At 42.3% G+C, this 24,775-nt stretch overlaps 1 protein-coding gene across 2 annotated transcripts in view; it reads left to right on the forward strand.

Moving 5' to 3' along the window:
- Positions 1 to 1,719: 1,719 nt before the first annotated feature.
- Positions 1,720 to 24,775, forward strand: part of TSEN2 (tRNA splicing endonuclease subunit 2) — a 49,576-nt gene continuing 26,520 nt past the window's right edge. Inside the window, exons 1-5 of one of the 2 annotated variants that reach the window (XM_049642741.1) lie at positions 1,720 to 1,783; positions 7,015 to 7,216; positions 8,370 to 8,451; positions 16,029 to 16,065; positions 23,437 to 23,968. In XM_049642741.1, the coding sequence (XP_049498698.1) occupies positions 7,028 to 7,216; positions 8,370 to 8,451; positions 16,029 to 16,065; positions 23,437 to 23,968 (840 nt within the window). In that variant the 5' untranslated portion in view covers positions 1,720 to 1,783; positions 7,015 to 7,027. Of the gene's footprint in view, positions 1,784 to 7,014; positions 7,217 to 8,369; positions 8,452 to 9,227; positions 9,353 to 16,028; positions 16,066 to 23,436; positions 23,969 to 24,775 lie in introns of those variants that run through there. The other variant, XM_049642743.1, reaches the window with a different exon arrangement.

Here is a 24,775-nt window from a genome sequence, read left to right on the forward strand (position 1 = left end):
TGCTCTGCCACCTTTGGCAACTCGCAGTGCCTCTGAACCTTTTTTCTTATCCGTTAAATAAGGAAATTGAACTGGACAACCTCCAGGTTCCCTTTCCTCTCTCATTCTAGGGGCACCTGGGTGGCTCAGGACGTTAAGTGTCCGACTCTTGATTTTGGCTCAGGTCATGATCTCATGGTACATGAGTGTGAGACCTTTATCGGGCTCTGTGCTGACAGCGTGCAGCCTCCTTGGGATTCTCTCTCTCCCTCTCCCTCTGCCCCTCCCACACTTCCACTCTCTCTCGAAAAATAAATAAATAAACTTTAAAAAAAGCCTATCTCATTCTAAAACCAATATTTCCTAAACTGGCAAGTTCTGGTAGTACAATATTAGAGCTTTCTGCCAGCTGTCTCTTCCCTGCCAATTCATCCTGTGATACCACTGTTTGATGAACCTTGCTGAAGTTCTCCCTTTTTGCAACACTCTAACCAGGAAGCTATTCTGATTTTGATTTATCTTAAGTCTGAACTCTTAGCAGAGCAATTAAGGCCTGTGCAGGTAGACCATCCCCTGAAAGCCTCTGCTTAAGGAGGACCAGGAAACAGGGACAACACCGTGTCCATCAGAATATTGCAGGAACATAGAAGAAAGTCATCCAGTTCAGCTCGGGGAGTCAAAAGGAAGTCTCCTGGAGGAAGAGATATTTGAGGTGAGGCCTAATTACTAAGGAATTACTGCTGCAAACAGAGGGGAGAAGGATGTTCTAGGCCAAGGCAAGTTGTGTGTGTGTGGGGAGGGGGGGGGGTGAAGGCCTGGAGACAAGAGAAAGTTGGGGAACAGTCCCAGATTTCAAAGCCCATCACACCCTAGCCCCATGAATCTCTGTCATTATTTGCCACCCTTCCCTGTCACCCACCTTCCCCACCTGCCCAGCGTGTGTGGTATGTGTGCTGGGGACCCTGGGATTCTATTTGGGAAGGCATATATTGGACTCCTTACTAGAAGTCCTTTAAAATAACCAGGTCAGGAGAAATTTTTACACCTCCCAACACATTTTGCTTTGCTCATCCAGCATAATTCTGACGGCCCACTTTTCAATAGAGGTACCTGAGTCTTAGAAAAGTAAAGTCACTCAAGACCAGGGAGGAAGTGGGCATTCAAAGGCAGGTCTGACTCCTGGCTGTTATCCTTCACACTGCACAGGGCAACCAGTGCACACAGAGACTTTGAGTCAGGTGTCTGTGAGAGGCCGCTTCCTTACAAGTTCCGGGCATGCTGCAGCTTATACATACACACTGAGAAAGCGGAGGTCAGCGTCAGGGCCAGGTCAAACAGTAAAGTCTTGTCGCCTCAAGTGCCTATCCCCACCCCCCCCCCCCCCCCCCCCCCCCCCCCCCCGACAGATTCTAAGTCTTCATGCCTGGGTTAAAGCTTGGGCTCCACTACCTCCTGGCTATGTGACATCGGACAAATAACTTCGGACCTCATTTGTAAAATGAATCTTGCGAGACTGTCGTGAGGATTAAACGAAAACACCATCTGTGTAGGAAGCGGTCCGTACAATCCTGGGAAGGGTAATACAGACAACTCGCTCACACGCACCAAAGAGCCAGCAGCAAGCACAGAAAACCCTCCTTCACGCTGTGCGCAGGCGCTCGAGGCAAAGACCCCCCGCGGGCGCTCCCGCGGACTCTGCGGCTGCGCATTCGCACGGTTTTGCGACCGAACTGCTTGACGGCGGCGGGGTCAGCCCTCCGGCTGGTGTTGCCGAGGTAACGAGGGGCGCGTGGGGCTCTGGAAGGTAAGGCTCCGGGGCCCATGGCGAGCTACGGCTCGTGACGCTAAGCGTCGCGGCGGCTGCTCCCTGTGGGGGGGGGTCTGCTGTGAGAGGAGACGTTGGCTTCTTCGAAAGTCCTCAGGAGCTGGAGTGGGGAGTGTAGAGACTTTCTCCGGGGTCCCACAGCCAGAATAGAATGGGCCGAAATGGGGAGCCAGGCTTCCCGGTTCCGCCGGAATTAGCCCCTCTCCCCTTGTCCGAGCACCTGTAGCCGTTCATGCTTCTCTTCTTCGTTCTTTCCGAAGAACACGACGCCACGTTCGGTGCTGGGGGCTGGGGACGTCGAGGTGCATCGGAGGCCCGAGGGGAGCCTCAGCAGCTAATGCGGTTCTTGGGGCGCTGGGGGCACTCAAGGAAATCCGCAAAGGGATAAGTTAAGACAGGGAGTTATGAATTTGGTGGGCCCTGAACACTTTCTGGCTTGTGTGCCATCATTTACTGCAGTTGCAACCTCCATCTGACTAGCATTTTGCACACGACAGGCCCAGTATGAGGCGCTTTGGCCTTTTTCACGCAATTACCCACCTTATCCTCACAACTGCTTTCAAAGGGTTATCTTTTGTTTATGTGGCTTAGTCTCAGGTCCTAACTTGAAAGCTCCCCAGGGACTGGATTGTTTGCCTTGTCCCTTTCATCCTTGCCTCCCTAAGCCCAGGAGGTACACCTTTGGAGCTTCAAACATTTTTTAATTGGGAGGTGAGCTTTACTAGGTGGGAGGTTTTAACCAGGCTTGTTTGGCAGAGTGTTCCAAGGGGGTTGGAAAGTTAAATGGAGCTACCTCCCCCATTTTTGTTCTGCTGTGTTTTGTTTTATTTGGAATAAACATTTACTGAACATCTAAACAGTGTGTGTCTGCTCAAGGGAAGAATAAGGAACAAGCCCTGCTTTTGATAGTAAATATACTTAACACTACTTGTGTCTGGAGTCAAGTATGCCCAGGTTTGGTAAAGGAAAAGCAACAAATCCCTTACAGGTGGGTAGCACTCAGCCCCTGAGTCCCTGTCCTCCTCTGAACAACGGGAATAGTAATAGTACTTACGTTAAGGAGATGTTGGGATTGAGTTTGAATAGGCTATCCTATCACCAGTGGTTGGCAGCTTTGGCTACGTGTTGAACTCACCTGGGTCCCACCCCAGAATTTCTGATAGAGTTGCAGGTAAGTTCTGAGCATTAGGAGTTTTAAGATTTCCCCAGGTGATTCTAAGGGCAACCAAGCTTGAGAGCCACTGTTGCATACAAGGTTAATTAATCTCTCTTCAGCTATCATTCCCTGCTTAAGAGTCTGCATTGACTCCCAAGTCTGAACCAGCCTTCACATTACAAACCCCTTGACAACTGGCCCAGTCATTCCTCTGTATCTGTGTGTGCTTTAGACATGGGTCCTCCTTTAGGCTAGTCTTCTTGCAATGCTGTGTCTCCATACGATAGGGCTTGGGTAACTGGCCCTCTTTAAGCCTCAATTTCCCTGTCTGTGAAATAAGAATAGTAGTACCCATGTGTATAAAAATGGCATAGACTGCCTGGTGTGTTGTACCTACTGATGATGATCACCTCTTCTAGTTTTATTCACATGCCACATCTTACATTATGTTGTGCTTCTATAATGGCACTACAGAAACATTTCTTAAATGCCTTTTGCAGATATGGAGAATAGTGAATTCCTTTCTCCCCTGCTTTGTCTTTCAAATTCAGCACAAGACAACTCTTTCACAAAACTATGCAACTAAAGATCATTTGGTTTCTCCTATTTAATTTTATTGAGAGATCATTCACATCATAAAACTCACCCTTGTAAAATGTACAGTTCAGTGATTTTAGTACATTCACAGAGTTGGGAAGCCATCACCATCACTGCAATTTAGTTTTAAAACCTTTTCAGCACCCTCAAAATAAACCTGTACCTATAACCCCATTTCTCCCTTCCCTCAGCACCAGGCAACCACTAGTCCATTTGGGGTCTCTGGATTTGCTATTCTGGACATTTCATATTAGTGGTCTTATATGTGGTCTTTTGTGACTGCTTTCACTTAGCATAATGCTTTCAAGCTTCATATACACTGTAGCATGTATTAGCACCTCATTCCTTTATTGCTGGTAATCCATTACATATGGACACACCCCATTTTGTTGATCCATTCATCTGTAGATGGACATTTGGGTTGTTTCCACTTTTTGGCTATTATGAATCACACTGCTGTAAACATTTGGGTACAGATTTTTGCATGAAAATGTTTTCAGTTTTCTTATATCTGTGCAAGGAGTGGAATTGCTGGATCACATGGTTATTCTTTGTGGGGTTTTTTGTTTCTTTGTTTATTTTGAGAGCAAGTGCAGACAGAGAGGAAGACACAGAATCCTAAGCAGGCTCCACTCTGTCAGTGCAAAGGCCGATTCAGGGCTTGATCTTACAAACCATGAGATCATGACCTGAGCCAAAGTCAAGAGTCAGATGCTTAACCAACTGAACCATCCAGGTGCCCCGATCATATGGTTATTCTGTGTTTAACATTTGAGTGATTTCCAGACTGTTTTCCAGTCCTGTTCAATTTGAAGATGAAGAAACAGGTCTCAGAGAGCTTAAGTGGGTTATGCAAGTTCACATGATAATAATGGCAGGTTTGCATATATAGGAGGGCTACTATGAGCCAGCTTCTTGATATGCATGCTGCCACATGGGCGGAAGTGACACCAGATCACAGACTGAGGTTTTGTGAAAAACGGCATGTTTTGTGGCAGGAAGCTTTCTGTTACACACACTTGGGTTGGAGTACAGGGTTTTTGCCACCAAGTGTCCTAGCTCATTCTTGCTTTTTAAGAGTATAGCAGCAATCGGAGGGAAGATTCCAACCCAGGCAAATTCAAATATAACTTCATTTTCACTTGTTCAAGGGAATTTAATTGGAAGTTCTTGTAGTTAGCCATTTAACATTTCCTCTTTTTCAAAAATTCCAAATGTAGCCTATACAAGTTAAATACTACCTAGAAGTTATAAAAGTGAAAAATCTGATAAAAGTCCAAATTGTTCCTGGATATCTCTTGAAAGTTTCTCACTAGATTCCAACATCCTGCCTCAAAAAAGCATTAAGTTTTAGAATAAATTGCTGCTGCTTCTGTTGAATACTCAATACTATAGTTGGCTTGGATTGAGGGATAAGTCAGCAAGTGAAAATTTAGATAAAATGCTCTTGGAAGAAAATCTCTTAATTGTGCATCAACATGCGATACACATTGTTTTGTTATGAATGCTTTACAATAATGTGTGCATATGCTCTGGTTTCTCTTCAGATAGTATAAATCTTTTGCCTTTTACAATAATGTGTGTGTGTATAGATAAAATGTATATATGTATCATGTTCAGTATGTAATTCCATTGAGGGATCTATTTAAAAATTAAATTATTCTAGCATTTTGCTGCTTAGAATATTTGGTCAATTCTATAAAGGTTCCAACTTGCTGATTCTTATTTTTCATAGTTATCTTTGTAATTTTTCAATCTCTATAACTCTTCCTTGGTCTGTGTTTTCCTTTGTCCCGATCTAATTCCTCAGTTTCTTTGAGAGGATGGATGTATAAAGGTATCACACATTGGACAAGGCATGCAATTTCTTTTTAATGGTCATAAACCCATAAAACCACTTACCTTCCTCAGATTTGGCCACCATCATTGGCTGTTTCAGGCTTGATCGCATGTATTGCCCAGTGGGATGCTGGTGTTAACTGCAGGAGGCACTTAACGAAGTTTTACTTCGTTCTTTGGATCCATGTAGATGAAACGTGTGATCTGGCTCCAGTGTATCTTTAAGCACCAGATATGCTCTCAGCTTAAGTCGAGCCCAGGCCCGGGATGGAGGGAGCAGCAGATTCAAGTCTCCCCTCATGTTCCAGGGCGTCTGTTGGGAGAGTGGAGTGCCCAAACTCTTGCACTGTTTACATTTTCCCTCCTTACATGGGGTTGAGTTTTCCTAAGTCAAATGTATCTGCTGTGGCTCTGTTGCTTTATCACCCAAGGCACTGAACTCCATTTCCTTCCTTTAGCCATTATTGAATTGCAGCTTGTTGTGTTACCTTCGATTTGCTTTTGTGTGTGTTTTGTCTCTTCAAATTGAGTATAAGGCCTGGAAGGGAGAGGTACTCACTTTGGCTTCCTTTACTTCCTCAGAGTATTCAGTGCACAGCAAGCAATTCCATCATTCTCCGGAACCCTTTAGCTCCTAACCTTGAGAAATAGTGAGCCTTCAGACAAAGGGAGACAGATGCAGCCTGTGCTCGCAGCAGAACCCAGAGAGAAGAGCATAGGCTTTAGAATTCCACAGACCTGGGATCATCTGAAGGGGCCTTTTACAAAATCTTTGTAACCTGAACCTGTTTTCCTCATCTGTAGAACGGAGTTGGTAGTACTCACCCCATAATAATAATTAAAGCAAATATACCCACAGTGCTCATTATGTATCAGGTACTCTTCTAGGACCTTTATGGGTCTTAACTCCAAGATAGAGTCTGTTTTTAGCCTTATTTTGCAAGCAAGGAAGCCAAAGCATGGAGAGATTAAGTAACTTTTGCCCCAAATCACACAGCTGCAACTCTGGCTTTAGGGTTCCTGCTCTTGGTGCATGATAGACCCTTAAATGATAACTGTTTCTGTCATTGTTATTATTTATTAATTTACCTTAAAAATTGGGAGATGATTGACCTAATGTTTAGAATGGATTTTAAGGTCCTTTTTTGAAAAACAAAATGCTGACTTAGATTTAATCCTTTGAGGACAGTGTCTCTTTTGGTTTTATCTTTATACCCCTAGCACCTCTGAGTATTGGGAGCCGCTGGTAGGTACTCAGTAAATTGTCTGTTGCCTGAGTGAAAGAATGGGAGTAATCCTAAAAGGCGGGAATCCTATCATGCTTGCTATCAGACTTTTGCATGGCATTGTAACTTTGGGCATGTCACTAGGCCTCAGTCTTGTCCACTATAATTAGAAATATTGCCACTGGCTTCTTGGGCATGGTTGTGGGAATTGAGATACTCTACGTGATTGGGATTTGTTCTCATTACCCTTTCTTTTAGTTCCCTGCATTGTATATATTTATTTTTCTGACAGACTACAACATTTTCTGAGCCTAGAGATGCACTCCCATTTTTGATCAATATAGTTATTGATTGGCTGTTTCTTTCTCCCTGTTATACTCTTTAAAAACCAGCTACCCTTGAGAAATGGCGGAAGCAGTTTTCCACGCCCCAAAGCGGAAAAGAAGAGTGTATGAGAGTTATGAATCTCCTTTGCCAATCCCTTTTGGTCAGAATGGTGGGCCTAAGAAAGACTTCAAAATATTCACTGCTGAAATGATAAACAACAATGTAATCGTGAGAAACGCAGAAGATATCGAGCAGCTGTATGGGAAAGTAAGTGCCAGCTGCTTTGGTGTGGCTCCTTCCTCACAGCCCTGAGCCAGCTGTCCCTGTTGCTTCTCCCCATCCATTCCCAAAGCAAACTATAATTGAGCCATATTCTTTCCTTGCCATTTGGTGCAGTGTAGTATGGGAACAGCACAATTTGAATCAGGTGCCCCAAAGCCATATGTTAATGAGGATAACTCCCCGACCCATGAACCCATATTTCAACGCATTGACCTTTCTTGTCTTTCCATTATAAAAGGCTTGAGTGTTCATAAAAATGTCCAGCAGTTTACAGAAATGTAATGAGTAAAAAGTAAGAATCCCCACTCGCTCCCATTCCATCCCCGGAGGCAACCTAAGTGGCATATTGTTCTGTGTCATGGACAGATGAGGCTTCAGCATGTCCTTGGCTCCTTATCTGTTCTCTCTTCTGGTTGAGGACCTCTTCTTAGATGAAGGCAAGTTCTAGTTTTTGCTGTTTTCCATAAATGATAGGTGTGGGTTGAGATTGGTAGCTTGCTTGCTTTTTTTCCCCTCCATAGCCAATTCATTAATGGGGGCATTTTTTTTTTTAAGTAACTAGAGGGAAGATATAAAGCTATGAAAAGTAGAATGAATCTCTTGTTAACTCAAATAGTTGTTTTCCATAATTTGGCTATTGTTGAATGGATAAAGAAATTGTGGTTTGTATACACAATGGAGTACTACGTGGCAATGAGAAAGAATGAAATATGGCCCTTTGTAGCAACGTGGATGGAACTGGAGAGTGTTATGCTAAGTGAAATAAGCCATACAGAGAAAGACAGATACCATATGTTTTCACTCTTATGTGGATCCTGAGAAACTTAACAGGAACTCATGGGGGAGGGGAAGGAAAAAAAAAAAAAAAAAGAGAGAGAGGTTAGAGTGGGAGAGAGCCAAAGCATAAGAGACTCTTAAAAACTGAGAACAAACTGAGGGCTGATGGGGGGTGGGAGGGAGGGGAGGGTGGGTGATGGGTATTGAAGAGGGCATCTTTTGGGATGAGCACTGGGTGTTGTATGGAAACCAATTTGACAGTAAATTTCATATATTTAAAAAAAAAACAAATAGTTGTTTTCCTTCTGCTAAAAAATTAGTAATTAAACGTGTACTAACTTGTTTTCTCTTTTCCCGGAAGGGTTATTTTGGAAAAGGTATCCTGTCTAGAAGCCGTCCAAACTTCACAATTTCAGATCCTAAGCTCGTTGCTAAGTGGAAAGGTAAACTTAAATCTTTCAATTCTTTTGACTAGTTATTTTCTTTTATTTTTGATCTTATGCTTCAGATTACACAGGAAATTCTTGAAAATTATATAGGAAGATTCTCTAGAGAAGAGGTAACATGCACAGTGGCAATTTTACTGCTAAAACTAGCAACTACACTAATTCTAATCAAGGTGGAAGGGTCCTTATGGTTGGTGAAAATGTGTTTTATCGAATTTCTGGAATTGTCAGAAATGTTATTTACGCTTTTCTGTTGTTGAACGTTGACTAACAGGGTACTGTGCATGTGGAAAGTACTAGTAATTAAGTACCTCATCACCTGCATGCAAAATGAGTTTTATATTTTTTATTTTTAGAATTAGAATTTACAACAATAACCATAACATTAATGAATTTGTTAAAACATTAACCAATGTGTATAGTTCTTACTTGCTTACCTTGACTTCTTTAACATATAAATCTTTTACCCTAGTGTATTTGTTTAAGGAAGTCTCATGGTGATTACATAACCAATGCTGGCAGATTAGAACATAATTAGGGTTTTTAAAAACATTTTATTGTAAGAAAAAAACACAAAGTAAAACTATGGTAAGGTACCATTTCAGCAGTCAGATTGGCAAAAATCTGAAAGTTTGACAATATTCTCCTTGGTAAGGCCCTGAGAAATATTCTCACGCATTGCTGATGGGAATGCAGGTGGTCCAGCTATTACAAGGGGAATTTGGCAATGCCTAACAAAATTATATATACATTTGCTTTTTTTTTTTTTTAAGTTTATTTATTTTGAGAGAGAGAGAACAAGTGGTGGAGGGCCGGAGAGAGAAGGAGAAAGAATTCCAAGCAGGCTCTGCACTGTCAACGCAAAGCCCAAGAACGGCTGGAACTCACCAACCGCAAGGTCATGACCTGAGCCGAGATCAAAAGTCAGATGCTGGACTAACTCAGTCACCCAGGCGCCTCTATATACATTTGCTTTTTCCCCTAGTCCTCCTCTCCCCCTAACCACTGGTAACCTTAATATGTTTTCTGTGTCTGTGAGGTTGCCCGTTCTAGATATTTATGTAAGTGGAATCATACATTTTGAAGCCTTTTGTGTCTTTTACTTAAGATGTTTTCAAGATTCATCCCTGTGTAGTATGCATCAGAACTTCATCCTGAATAATATTCCATTTTATGGATATATCATGTTTTGTTTATCCATACATCCAGAGATGGACATTTGGGTTGTTCCCACTTTAGGGCTGTTGTGAGTAGTGCCACTGTGAACATTCATATACAAGTGTTTGTGTGGACATATATTTTCATTTCTCCTAGGTACATACCTAGGAGTGAACTTGCTGGGTCATATGATAATTGTATTTTAATTTTTTTAGGTAATGTCAAACTGTTTTCCTTAACACCTACCCCATGTCACATTCCCACCAGCAATGCACAAAATTTCTAATGTCTCTACTTCCTGTTTTTTGGCTTTTGATTTTTTGGTGTTTTATTTTGTTTATGATAGCCATCTCAGTGTGAAGTGGTAAAAGTTTTTAATATTCATGAAGTCCAGTTTATCTTTTTTTTTTTTTTTTCTTTCATTGCCTCTGGTTTTGGTAGCATATTTAGGAAACCATTGCCAAATCCAAGCTTATGCAGATTTCCCCCCGTATTTTCTTCTAAGAGTTTTATAATTTCAGCTCTTAAATGTAGGTCTCTGATCCATTTTGAGTTAATTTTTGTGTCTGATGTAAGGTAGAGTTCCAGCTTCAGTGTTGTGCCCGTGGATATCCAGTTGTCCCAGTATATGCATTTACTTTTAACCCAGCAATTCCATTTCTAGGAATTTATTTAAAAGATACACTGGAAAATATGTGAAAAGAAATAGCACAAGGCTATTCACTGCTGTGCTTTTTCTTACATTAAAACACTGGAAACAATCCAGATACCCATTAGGAGGGGACCAGTCATTAAACTGTACTACATTCGTATAATAAAGTGCTGTGGAGCTGAGCTGAGAATACAGAGATGTATTCCTAAGTGAAGACAGCAGAGTAAAAGGGAGTCTGCATAGTATGTTATGGTTTTTCTGGAGGTGGGTGGATATAAATATATTTTTTAAATTTAAGGAAGGATATACCACAGATTCTTTTCTTTTTTAATTTTTTTTATTTTACATGCAAATTAGTTAGCATATAGTGCAACAATGATTTCAGGAGTAGATTCCTTAATGCCGCTTACCCATTTAGCCCATCACCCCTCCCACAACCCCTCCCGTAACCCTCTGTTTGTTCTCCATATTTAAGAGTCTCTTGTTTTGTCCCCCTCCCTGTTTTTATATTATTTTTGCTTCCCTTCCCTTGTATTCATCTGTTCTGTGTCTTAAAGTCCTCATATGAGTGAAGTCATATGATATTTGTCTTTCTCTGACTAATTTCGCTTAGCATAGTACCCTCTAGTTCCACCACGTAATTGCAAATAGCAAGATTTCATTCTTTCTGATTGCTGAGTAATACTCCATTGTGTATATATATACCACATCTTCTTTATCCATTCATCCATCGATGGACATTTGGGCTCTTTCCATACTTTGGCTATTGTTGATAGTGCTGCTATAAACATGGGGGGGCATATGCCCCTTCCAAACAGCATCCCTGTATCCCTTGGATAAATGCCTAGTAGTGCAATTGCTGGGCCATAGGGTAGCTCTATTTTTAGTTTCTTGAGGAACTCCATACTGTTTTCCAGAGCGGCTGCCCCAGTTTGCATTCCCACCAGTAGTGCAAGAGAGATCCTCCTTCTCCGCATCCTCATCAACATCTGTTGTTGCCTGAGTTGTTAATGTTAGCCATTCTGACAGGTGTGAGGTGGTATCTCATTGTGGCTTTGGTCTGTATTTGAGCATTTTTCATGTGTCAGTTGGCCATTTGGATGTCTTCTTTGGAGAAGTGTCTATTCATGTCTCTTGCCCAGTTTTCACTGGATCATTTGTTTTTTGGGTGTTGGGTTTGATAAGTCCTTTATAGATTTTGGACTAACCCTTTATCTGATATGTCATTTGCAAATATCTTCTCCCATTCTATCGGTTGCCTTTTACTTTTGCTGATTGTTTCCTTTGCTGTGCAGAAGCTTTTTATTTTGATGAGGTCCCCGTAGTTCATTTTTGCTTTTGTTTCCCTTGCCTCTGGAGACGTGTTGAGTAAGAAGTTGCTGTGGCCAAGATGAAAGAGGTTTTTGCCTCCTTTCTTCTCGAGGATTTTGATGGCTTCCTGTCTTACATTGAGGTCTTTCATCCATTTTGAGTCTATTTTTGTGTATGGTGTAAGAAAGTGGTCCAGGTTCATTCTTCTGCATGTCACTGTCCAATTTTCCCAGCACCACTTGCTGAAGAGACTGTTTTTATTTCTTTCCTGCTTTGTCAAAGATTAGTTGGCCATACTTTGTGGGTCCATTTCTGGGTTCTCTATTCTGTTCCATTGATCTGAGTGTTCTTGTGCCAGTACTTTACTGTCTTGATGATTACAGCTTTGTAGTATAGGTTGAAGTCTGGGATTGTGATGCCTCTGGCTTTGGTTTTCTTTTTCAAGATTGCTTTGGCTATTCGGGGTCTTTTCTGGTTCCATACAAATTTTAGGATTATTTGTTCTAGCTCTGTGAAGAATACTGGTGTTACTTTGATAGGGATTGCATTGAATATGTAGATTGCTTTGGGTAGTATCGACATTTTAACAATATTTGTTTTTCCTACCCAGGAGTATGGACTGTTCTTATATTTTTTTGTGCCTTCTTCAATTTCTTTTGTAAGCTTTCTATAGTTTTCAGCATATAGATTTGTCACCTCTTTGGTTAGATTTATTCCTAGGTATTTTATGGTTTTTGGTGCTCCACAAAGCATCTTCACTGAAAGTGCCCCATGCATACCTACAGAAAGGGTTGGTGAAGTAACTTTCATGGCAGTGTTGGTTCTGGGTGTGGACCTGTGAGTTCTGGGCTCTAGTTCTAGCTCTGGGAATCTGGCTGGCTGAACCTTTCCGCCTACAATGTTACATATTGGTCACCTGATGGTGTGGGTTTTAGTCCTCATCTTCCTTCACCCTGACTTTGGGCAAGTCATTTATCCTTACCCAAACTCAAGCCTTCACCCCAGCGCGTTAGAGGCTTGGAATAGAGGATAATCAATCGGCTGTTAAAAGCCTAGGAAAGTGAGTTCACAGACTCCTACCTCCTTAGGAATTTCAGTTTGCTGTGTCATGACCTCCCTCTTCTGGTAATTTAACATGTAACTATTTAGCAAGTTTTACTGACAGCCTTCCATGTGCCAAGCGCTAGAGATAAACAGGTAAAAAAGCAAATCCCCTCTCCTTGAGATACAGTCTAATTGAGGGCACAGACCAGAAATGATGGATTCTAACCCTAGCTGACATATGACCAAGTGAAGGATTATAAAAGGACTGATTAACTTTGCCTGAGAAGATTAGGAAGAAACACCAAGGAGGAGGAGCTGGGCTCTGAAGAATGAGTAAGAGTTCACCAAACAGACTGGGGGAAACAGGCAGGGGAAGCCATGCAGAGGCTGAGAGGGAGCAAATGCATGGCAGGTCCATGGAATGGCAGGCAGCCCGAGGTGGCAACAGGGCCAACAAGTAGAAGAGAGTGGACAGAGAGGGTAGAAGATGAGGCTAAAGCCAGAATCTGAAGAATCTCCTAAAATGAATATTTGAGATTTACTCCTTCAGGGTGGCCCACAAACTTAATTTTTGCTTCCCTGGCATAAATTCATTTCCTTCAAATTTCTATTACTGTCTGAAACTTAGTTCCTACATAGATCAGGAACAGGTTCTCAATTATTAAGATCATTACACTATTTGAAAACTTTCTAGGTTTCTGGCCAAATGTTAGTAACTGCTGAAGCTGGATGGCGGGTATAGGCAAGGTCATCATGCTGTTTTTTCCACTTTTCCTTTCTCTCTTTTCGAAACACTAATTATGAAAAAAAAATTCTGAGACATACAAAAGTAAAGAGAATAGTAGAATAAATTCCCATGTTCTCACCCATCAGCTTTAATAATTAACTCATGGCCAGTCTCGCTTCATCTGTTCTGCTCACTCTTCCAGTCCCCAGGTTATTTTGAAAAAGATCCCTCACATCCTATCACAGCATCTCTAAGTGGTTCATTATGTATTTCTATAATGATTCTTTTTGAAAAATCTAACGGCTTAAAAAAAAAAAAACAAAGTGGGGCACCTGGGTGGCTCAGTCAGTTAAGCATCCGACTTTGGCTCAGGTCATGATCTCACAGTCCGTGAGTTCAAGCCCCAAGTTGGGCTCTGTGCTGACAGCTCAGAGCCTGGAGCCTGCTTCAGATAATGTGTCTCCCTCTCTCTCTGCTCCTCCCCTGCTCATGCTCTGTCTCTGTCTCTGTCTCAAAAATAAAAACATTAAAAAATTTTTTTAAAAAAAGTATTTTAAAAAAAGGGACACCTGGCTGGCTCAGTAGGTGGAGCATGCAAGTTTTCGTCTTGGGGTCATGAGTTCAAGCCCCATGTTGGGCATAAAGCTTACTTAAAAAAAAAATTTTAATATTAAAAGAACCCAAAACATAATTGTAATACCATTATCACTTTTAAAAATTAATATTAATTCCTAAGCCTCATCCAAAATCTATGCATCATCTCAATTTTTTTCTTTTTTGGAGACTGACTCAAAATCCATCTAGGGCCCATACACTGCAACTGACTGAGATACCTGAAGTTGATTTTAACATATGTTTCCCTGCCATGATTTTTTTCCTGGTGGTTCATTTGTTGAAGCAATGGATCTTCTGTCCTACACAACTTACCCCTGGTCTGATCTCAGATGATTACATCCTTATTGTGCTGTTAACATGGTGCTCAACAAAGGAGGTCACAGGCCCAGTGCGGTCCTTCATCTGCTTGTGGACAGTCCAAGAAGGGCTTGCACCAACCTTTAAGCAACCGACTCACTCAGCACATTGCTTAGTTCAGCTCACCTTGTTTCCACAGTCAGATTTTCATAGAGCAGGAAGCTGTAGGTAAATAACTAAATACCATGTCATCTATATCCATTCTGGTGCAAAGGACTTACCTTGTGACACTTGAGTACTCTGAGCAACACTGGCTTAATAAATATACTCTTTGACACTGTTTCCTATGAATTGGTGGAGTTAGAGGCTTGATTGGATTCAGGCTCAAGTTTGGGGGCAGCCTATCTCATGGGTGGTCCTGTGTGTTTCCTTACAAGACAAAAAATGTCTTCTTGTCTCCTTGTATGTCATCAGCACTGTTGGTGATCATGCTTTAATAGAGGATGCAAAATGGTGATATTCGAATCCTATTATTCCTTCTTTGTTTAGTGGTGAGAATGTTCTATAAAGAGAAACCCCTCACTACTTGGTTACCCTGAGAGCCAGATCATGTTTACCAATTTCCAAAATGATGAATCCTCCACAGGTAAACAGTGAATTTCTTCTGGCATGTATTAGTATGTACCAGTATAAATTAAAAGATTCAAGCATTTTGGGGGATACTATTACCAATGACTGGATTTTAAAACAAATTGTAGTATTATTCTTATTGATGCTCGAATGTTTCCATGTTTGGCCAGCAGAGTCTCTTTTGAAATAAGCGTAGCAGTTTTTGATAAGCTTCCTTACTTCCTGGTGTAAGTTGTTTCATGTAAAAAATCCTGGCTCTCAATCATATCAACATAATTAATCATTTAGTTTTTTACACAATATGCTACCACCTATGAAATAACTGCTAAGGGGTGCCTGTGTGGCTCAGTTGATTAAGTGTCCGACTTGGGCTCAGGTCATGATCTCACAGTTCATGAGTTTAAGCCCCGTGTTGGGCTCTGTGCTGATAGCTCAGAGCCTGGAGCCTGCTTCAGATTCTGTGTCTCCCTTCTCTCTGCCCCACCTCTGCCCCTGCTCACACTCTGTCTCTCTCTCTTTCTGAAAAATAAACATTTAAAAAATTTAAAAAAAACTGCTGAAAGCAATGTGAAGGTTATTTTGCCACTCTTCCTTTCTTTAAAGTATAGGGCAGGTTGATTGCACTGACGGCACCAACTTTAAGCTGTATTACAAAAAAAATTTAAAAATTAAATAAAAAAATAAAAATAAAATAAATAAAATAAAATAAAAGATGCTTTGTGGAGCACTGGACAATAGCGATAAAGTGCGCAGCTTTAGGGCCTTGATGTTCTCATCCAAAAGTAGAGGGCATGTACATTGAGAGGTGGCATAGAGGAGGCAGATTATCAAGCCTCTAATCCTAAGCACATGCCACTGCTGCTGAGCTGCAAGGTTGAGTTGAGCAGGATTTCAGGGTCACATCTGAGCACAGCAAGAGCACCGTGATCTGTCAGCATCCCCTTCCAGGGGTTGGGTTCACAGAGGGATGGCTAATGAGGCACGTGTTTGCCATTGCTGGTTGGGCAGGATTAGTGAACCTGTTAGATGTGTGATTTGGGGCTTCTTAAAATTGTCTTTGTCTTTGTTGCATTTTCAGTGTTTTTTTTTCCTTAAGTAAAAAAAATTGTCTGAACTAACAGAACGTCTTTGTTGTTACAGATATGAAGACAGACATGCCTATAATCACGTCAGAAAAGTAAGTCATGATGGCCTTGGCCAGAACTACAACTTAAATCAGATCTGTTTGTAGATAACCTTTTCCACTGTGGTAGTCCATGGCTTTTTTTTTTTTCTTTTTGGTAGTGTATGTGTCCTTGAAAATTATGTCTGAACTTATTGTGGATCAAATTGAATTTGAAATGTATTGTTTACTTTTTTAAATAATCCTAAACCAAATATTTTGCCCTTCTAATTCCTTCCAAATTATGAACAATTACCCTGTAATGTATATGTCTTTAAGTGCTAAGATGCATACACTTATACACTTAGATCTAAAATTGGCCTCCTGCCCTGTCTTCTTTCCTTGCTCTACACTTGCAGGGTGACAGAAACGCTTTCACAGAGACTCTTCCTCATCCACTCACACAGCCACAATTCCTTCCTCTAGCTTTTCTTTACACTCTTCCCATTTCCTCCAAACTTTTCTCCCTGACCCCCCCTAACACATGCACTGCCTAGCTATCACTGTACATCCCACGATCCAGCCTACATACCACTCTCCTAGAGGTTCTTTCCTCACCACCACCCCACCCTTGGTTGAGGTCATTCCTCTGGCTCCCATGCAGTCTGCCTTGGCGTCCCTCCCTGTGCCGTCCATCACATACCCGGATTGAGACTATCGGTTCCTGGAGAGCAGAGACCATGCCGGATTCCTCCCTTCAGCCCCAACACTTAGTGGTCCCTTGGTAGGATTTTGTTGACTCAATATTCATGCATTTAAATCTTCATTGAGGGGCATCTGGGTAGTTCAGTCAGTTAGGCATCCAACTCTTGATTTCAGCTCAGGTCATAATCTCATGATTCATGAGTGTGTGCCCTGTGCTGGGCTCTGTGCTGACAGCTCAGAGCTTAGAGTCTGCTTGGGATCATTTGTCTCCCCCCAACCCCCACCCCTGCCCTGCTCACACACATGAGTACTTTCTTTCTCTCTCTCAAAAACAAACAAACTTGATAGATAGATAGATAGATAGATAGATAGATAGATAAAGGCACCTGGGTAGCTCAGTTGGCTGAGTGTCCAACTTCAGCTCAGGTGATGATCTCACAGTTCATGAGTTTGAGCCCCACATCAGGCTGTCTGTTGTCATCACAGAGCCCACTTCAGATCTTCTGTCCCCCTTTCCCTCTCTACCTCTCTCCTGTTTACACTCTGTCTCTCAAAAATAAACATTAAAAAAAATTTAGGGGTGCCTGTGTGGCTCAGTCGTTTAAGCATCTGACTCTTGATTTCAGCTTGGGTCATGATCTCATGGTTCGTGAGTTCAAGCCCCACATCGGGCCCCATGCTGACTCTGGCTCAAGCTTGCACTCTGTCTCAAAATAAATAAATTTTAAAATATATATATAAGAATTGTACTAATAAATACTTAAAAAACATATAAATAAATAAATCCTCAGCATCCTTGAAGGGCAACTCAAAGTGCACCTCTTCTGTAAGCCTCCTAAAAATATCCATGCCCACGATGATGTTTCATCTTGCTTCTAGCACATACTGGCAGAATCTGACAGCTCCTTTTTGGTTTCGTGCTCGGTAACCCCATGGCCAGAGGAGTGGCCAGGAGGCAGTGATACCGGGGAGATCTCAGTGGCTGCTCTGGCTATAACTGCAGGCAGGGGCTGGATGTCAGGTTCTAGTCCATGGGAGGGGCCTGCTAAGGACCCAGCAGAGCCCCCATCCCAGGAGTAGAGCCCCCATCCCAGTAGTAGCTGGCAGAAAAGCCGCAGTCAACATAAAACTCAGAAACAGAGCAGAAGCCTGACCCTCAGAACTGCATCCGGATCATGCTGGCAGTGAACATGGCATGGCATCAAGCCATTTTGAGTATGTGAGGTTCTGGGTGGGGGGAGATTGCCACCTGCCTGGGGTTCTCCCTTCATAAGCTCTGTAGTAATAACGTTCCAAGGATTTTATTGATCCTTGTAGTAGTTTCCTAGAGCTTCCATAACAAAGTACCACAAGCTCGGTGGCTTAAAAGAGCAGAAATGTATTCTCATACTTCTGGAGACCAGAAGTCCAAAATCAAGGTGTCACCTGGGGTGTGCTCTCTCGGAAGACTCTAGAGGATGATCCTTCCATCTTCCGTGTCTGGCCTTAGCTTCTGGTGGTAGCCAGCAATCTTTGGCCTTCTTTAACTTGAAGATGCATCCCTCCAGGTTCTTCCTTTATTTTCGCGTGGAGGTCCCCTTGTGTCTGTCTCTGTGTCTGTGTCCAAATTTCCTTCTTCCTTCAAGGATACCACTCAGTACCACTTCATCATAACTTGGTTACATCTGCGAAGGCCCTGTTTCCAGAGAAGGTCACATTCACAGGTGCCAGGGGCTAGGATTTAACCATATCTGACAACTCTGTCAGAAAATTATGCCCCCTTATCAATACTTGATTCATTATTTGGCCGTAATAATTACAGTCACAATCTAAATATTAAAAAAATACTAAATATTAAAAAAATGGCTTATTTTTATATTTTAGGTTAATTTTCCAGTTTAAATACTTGTTATAATTGTTTCTTTACTATTCCCTCTGAAACTCTGATCCATTTCTCTCTCTCTTTTTTTTTTTTTTTTTTAACATTTATTTATTTTTGAGACAGAGAGAGACAGAGCATGAACAGGGGAGGAGCAGAGAGAGAGGGAGACACAGAATCTGAAACAGGCTCCAGGCTCTGAGCTGTCAGCATAGAGCCCGACGCAGGGCTCGAACTCACGGACCGTGAGATCATGACCTGAGCCAAAGTCGGACGCTTAACCGACCAAGCCACCCAGGCGCCCCTCTGATCCATTTCTCAAGTGCATTCACTCTGATTGGCCTTTACCTTCCGTGAAATCCTTTCTGGAGATGGGGATCAGGGCCTTCAGATAATGCCCAAGGGGACTGAAGTATGTTGGTTGTGTCCTTGAAGGACTAGCCCTGAGAGGGGTGCTGGTCTCCCCTCCTCTTTTGTGGTCCTTTATTCAGCCAGCATTTACTGCAGGTGCCTGTGTGTCAGGCATTGGCTAGGTGCTGCAGATAGAAGAGGAGGAAAAGATTCCGTCCCTGTTCTCAAGGGATTCAGTCTAGTGGGAGAGGAAGAGATGTAAGCAATTGCACTCTTCTGTGATAAATATGGTGATGTATTACCATCACCATTGTCGTGGTCAGTGGGTACTGGTTGCTCCAGTAGTGCTGGTTCCCAGTCTGTATGCTTTACCTGACATCTCAGTTCATCTTCTCAAGAAGCCTTTGAGGTAGATGTACTTATTTCCGTCTCATACATGGGGAACCTAGAAACAGCTTGTCTGAGATTATGTCAGCTCAGACCAGGCAGTTGAGCTCCAGAGCCTCTGAGGAATTGACACATAGAACAGTACCGTAGTTGTACATGCTGGTGTTTCTTGGGTATACTCCACATACGAGGTACTCTACTATCTCTGAAGTCCTCACATCACCCCTGGAGGTAGGTCCTGTTGTTACCTGACAGGTGAGGAAGTGGAACCCGAGGAGGTTACGTAACTTGCTCAAGGGTAGTACTTAGACCTAAGCACACTGACTCAAAACCATTTTGCTGTGATCTTCCAGTAATAAATAGGCATTAATCAATAGGCGGTGGAGAAGGGTGTTCCATGCTAAGGAAAGAGGTGTGTTCAAAGAAATAGAAACAGAAAAAGCAGAGGTGTATTCACATGGTACACAATTTTCTGTAGTCTGGTGTCCCTAAACTGAGTCTGCTTTTCCCTAGCCTCATTGTTGCTTCTAATCATAGCTACCACCTTTTCCTCCTGCCGGTCTGCGCCTCATGTTTCCTCACTTTTACTTTTCACTTTTTTCTTCCTGCGGCCTCTCTAGCAGTGTTTGGGGGTAATCGCAGCAGGATTTGGCTTTTTAAGGTATTGCCAGCCAATGAGCCGACACCTGCTCTGTGACTCATAGGCCATATGTCTTAGTCATTTGTGTATCTGGCTGTTTTCATTACCAGTCTTACTCAGAGGCTTTCTTCCACATGCTTTTGCAGCCACTGTCTCACTTGAGCTTTCATAAATGAACATCTGAGGTCATTATGAGACAGGAATGCAGGTGTGATTCTGGCCTCTTGCAGAAGAGCAAAGAGACAGAGAGGCTAAGTGGCTTAGCTCGGAATCACACAAAAGAACCAACTGCAGAACCCAGATCTAGTGCAGGGCTTGTTCCCACATGGCTGTCCCTGCTCTCAAAGAGCAGTTAATTAAGGTATACATTTCCATTCATTAAAAATGTTATTTGTGGGGTGCGTGAGTGGCTCAGTCGGTTAAGCACCCAACTTCAGCTCAGGTCATGATCCCATGGTTCATGGGTTCAAGCCCCACATCAGGCTCTGTGCTGACAGGTCAGAGCCTGGAGCCTGCTTCGGGTTCTGTGTCTCCCTCTCTCTCTGTCCCTCCATCACTCGTGCTCTGTCTCTCTCAAAAAATAAACATTAAATGAAATTTTTTTAATATTATTTGTATTTCTTAATGTAATGTGAGTCAAAATGATTTTATTTTTTTCATATTTATTTTTGAGAGAGACAGAGCATGAACAGGGGAGGGGCAGGGAGAGAGGGAGACACAGAACCCGAAGCAGGCTCCAGTCTCTGACCTGTCAGCACAGAGCCCGACACAGGGCTTGAACTCACGAACTACGAGATCATGACCTGAGCTAAAGTCAGACATTTAACCGACTGAGCTACCCAGGCACCCCAAAATGATTTTTTTTTTAAATAAATGAGCCTCCATGAGGTAAGTGCAGTTAGTCCTGGTTTAAAGATGAGGAACTGGGCCTTACCACGGTTGTGTAGCTGGTACAAGAACATAATGGAATGAGAGTTTGAACCCATATTTGCCTTGACCACCGTACTGCAGAGAGCAGAGCAGTGGCCTGTGTGTGCTCTCTCTCTCAGTTAGAGATCTTTTGTTCAGAGGGGCAATTGCTGAACCTTTCTTTCAGTGATTCTTCCACATATTTTGAGTCAAGGAATTTGATGAAAGTTGTGGATCCCTTCCCAGAAAAGTACACATTGACACAAAAATTTGTGTTCAGATAAAGGAGATTCATAGACCACGAAGCTGATAAAGCCATTGCTGTAGGTGGTATGAAAAGCAAAGATTCTTTTTAGGTCTCTTGAATGAAAGTTCTTTTAACTGCTTGTAACCGTGGCCATGCTCTCCATGCAGGTGAGAAGACACCCTGCTGTTGTATGAGCAGCTACATTTTTTTAATTCTGATCATTAAAAGTAATACATAACACCCTTTATGTGGTTACCCCATTTTCTGGGTGGGGGAACAAGCATAGAGAAGTTAAGTAATTGACTTTGTCAAACAATTACAAGTGACGAAGTCAGGCTGAATGTGAAATGTGCAATACAGAGCTCATGCATGTAATCGCGATGTCACCCTGCTTCTCAGGTGTGAAAATAGCTTTGCTAGGTTTTAACCTTTAAATCTAAGATACAATTCCCAATATGTAGGAAGGCATGTTCATCCCCATGTAGGATAAACAGGGTGTGGACAGCTGGGAGATTCTTCTGATGGGTCAGGGTTAAGCAGCCACAAATCTCTTAAATATAACAGCCCACTTCCTTGTTCAATTGCGTGTGAGATGTAGCAGTTTATGACATATTCAGCTATCCTTACACAAAGCAAAATACTCAAGGTGAAGAGTAAAATTACCTGTCTTTCAACAAACCATGCCTTCTTAAGTGCTATCAGGCTAACAGCTGTAAAGGCAGAAAGTTGCCTTTAGCCCTTCTGATGATGAGATTTTCCAGTATGTCGGTCTGAGCCCACATGGAAGTGTTCCAGTGGCGTTGTCATGTGGTGACATCTCACTGGGACAGAACCCTGTTGTCTTACCTATGACTTTATGTAACTTGGGAAATGTTTGGGGGTTGCCTTTACATTTGAGGAACTAAGCAGGTATTTCCTCACCAAAATATGCTTCAGAAATTATTCTGAGAAAAAGGGCCCTTCCTGCTAGGATGCTTGGCTATATGTATAGCACCATAATCATTTCTTTTCCTATGTAGTAGAAACCTTAGTAGGTACTATGAAAACTATTTATTAAATTCTCATTTTGGAGCTCTCGGGTGGCTCAGTCGGTTAAGCATCTGACTCCTAATTTGGGCTCAGGTCATGATCACGTAGTTCGTGAGTTTGAGCCCCATGTCAGGCTCTGCACTGACAGTGCAAAGCCTGCTTGGGATTCTTTCTCTACTTCTGTCTCTGTGCACTCTCTCTCTCAAAATAAATAAATAAACTTAAAATCCTCATTTTTCACTCCAATACTGAACAAAAGCTCTTTACGTTGTGAGTGGGATATTTTTCAGAAAATATTGTGATATCCAAAATTGAGAATAATGTAAAAGAAATCCTGACAGATGACTCCCTATTCTCTTTATATTTACCTAAATCATTTGGCCTACCAGTTTTAAATTACATAAATTTTCATACTTCATTAAACTAGGGTCAATTTTTTTTTCAAATTGAGAAAAATAGGGGCGCCTGGGTGGTTCAGTCTTTTGAGCATCCAACTCTTGATTTTGGCTCACATGATGATCCCAGGGTCGTGGGATCGAGCCCCATGTTGAGCTCCATGCTGAGCAAGGAGCCTGCTTGAGATCTCTCCCTCCCTCCCTCCCTCTCCCTCTCTCTCTCTCTCTCTCCCCCCCTCCCCCCCCCCCCCTCCCCCTCCCCCTCTCCTTCTCCCTCTCTCCCTTCTCCTTCTCCCCCTGTGCCCCTCTCCCCCACTCACACACTCGCTCACTCTCTTTCTCAAATAAAAAAAATTATTCGAAAACCAAAAAGTTAAATGAAGCTCTAATAATAAAAACAAAAATAACACGTGCTTATTAGAAATAATTAGAATAAGAAAGCACAAAAAAATTATAAAGAAAACATTTACCTATGGCCTGCCACTGAGAAAAACTGCTATAAACATTTCAGCATACTGCCTACCCATCTTTTTTGCATGCTGTGTTGTCTTTTGAATATTGAAATTCAAGTGTTACTTCATATGTGGAACTTGAGACACTTAAGAGAGTACCATGAAGGAAAGGAAGGGGAAAAAATTGTTTCAAAGAGAGAGGGAAGGAGGCAAACCATAAGAGACTCTTAAATACAGAGGACAAACTGAGGGTTGACGAGTGGGGTGGGTGCAGGGGAGAGGGGAAAATGGGAGATGGACATTGAGGAGGGCATTTGTTGGGATGAGCACTGGGTGTTGTATTTAAACAATGAATCATGAGAATCTACCCCCAAAACCAAGTGCACATTGTATATACTGTATGTTAGCCAACTTGACAATAAATTAAAAAAAAAAAAAATTCAAGTGTTACTGACATTATTTCCCTTTTGCAGGTATCAGCGTAGTATAGAATGGGCCACAAAGCTCATGCAAAGACAGGGGCAGGATGAGAGTACAGTGCACAGAATCCTCAAGGATTACACAAAACCACTCGAGCACCCTGGTATAAAAAGGAATGAAGAATTTCAATGGCATGATGAGCTTAATTCTGAAACCATTCCCAAAATGGAAGGTATTGCAGATAAAGAGGAATTTTCTGTGATGAATGGGGGCTCGGAAAAGTCACTAGACCTGGAGGGTCCTAATGAGCAATCAGACCACCTACAAGAGAGCTCAGGGCCTGACCCACTGACTCCAGATGGCTTGGATGAACACTTGGTAGAGGTTGCCACACTGCAGCACTGCCCCCCACCCCACGTTCATTGCAGCAAAGATGTTCTCCCCCGGCGTGACACTCAGCCTGGGGACAGGAGTCCCCTAGTGGATCTCATCTGTGCCAGAGAGAGAGGGCCCAGTGATGAGTATGTGCTGGTAGAGGAAGATGTGTATCATGTGAGCGAGAAGGAATGTGCCCCACGTGAGGAAGTGAGTATAACTGGCCTTTGACAACATGGGTTCAAACTGTATGGATCCACTTATACATGGATTTTTTTTTTATATACAGTACAATAAATGTATTTTGTATATGATTTTCTTAATAACATTTTATTTTCTCTAGCTTACTTTATTGTACGAATACAGCATATAATACTTAAATATGCCTTAATGAGCTGTGTATGTTATTGGTAAGGTTTCCATTCAACAGTAGGTTATTAGTAGTTAGGTTTTGGGGGAGTCAAAAGTGATAACAGCTTTTCTATTACAGGACGTCAGCACCCTCAGCCCTGCATTGTTCAAGAAGAAAATCATTCACTTCCTCCAGAACCATCTATTTCTGGCCCATAGCAGATATGGGATGACCAGGGTGTCCCTTACTCGGAACTGGTAGCAGGCCCATATTAAGTACTCAGGGCATGTGAGAGGTGGTGAGACAGTCAGAATCCGCAGGCACTGCATCCCAGCCCTGGTGGCTCAGTAGTTACAAGGGCTGTTTCTACTAAAACTTCAAGTCTGTGAATAACTTAATTTTTTTTTTTTAATGTATAAATTAAAGCAGCTGCAATAATATTCTTTCCCTTGGGTGGGATAAAAAGAAGTGTTGTGGTAAGTACATGTAGTCTTGAGTCTGGCTGTAGCAGAGGGGGTCTCGGGTATGGAAGTCAGCCAGCATAGGAGAAGCACTGGGAAGCAGACCCAGAGCCACTTCAAAGATGGATGCACAGTCAGAGACAGGTGCCCTGAAATGGTCTATAATAGCTAAAAATGAAAAAATCTAATGGCTAAGTAGTACGT

This window comes from Panthera uncia, chromosome A2 (assembly GCF_023721935.1).
Source record: "Panthera uncia isolate 11264 chromosome A2, Puncia_PCG_1.0, whole genome shotgun sequence".
NCBI lineage: Eukaryota > Metazoa > Chordata > Mammalia > Carnivora > Felidae > Panthera > Panthera uncia.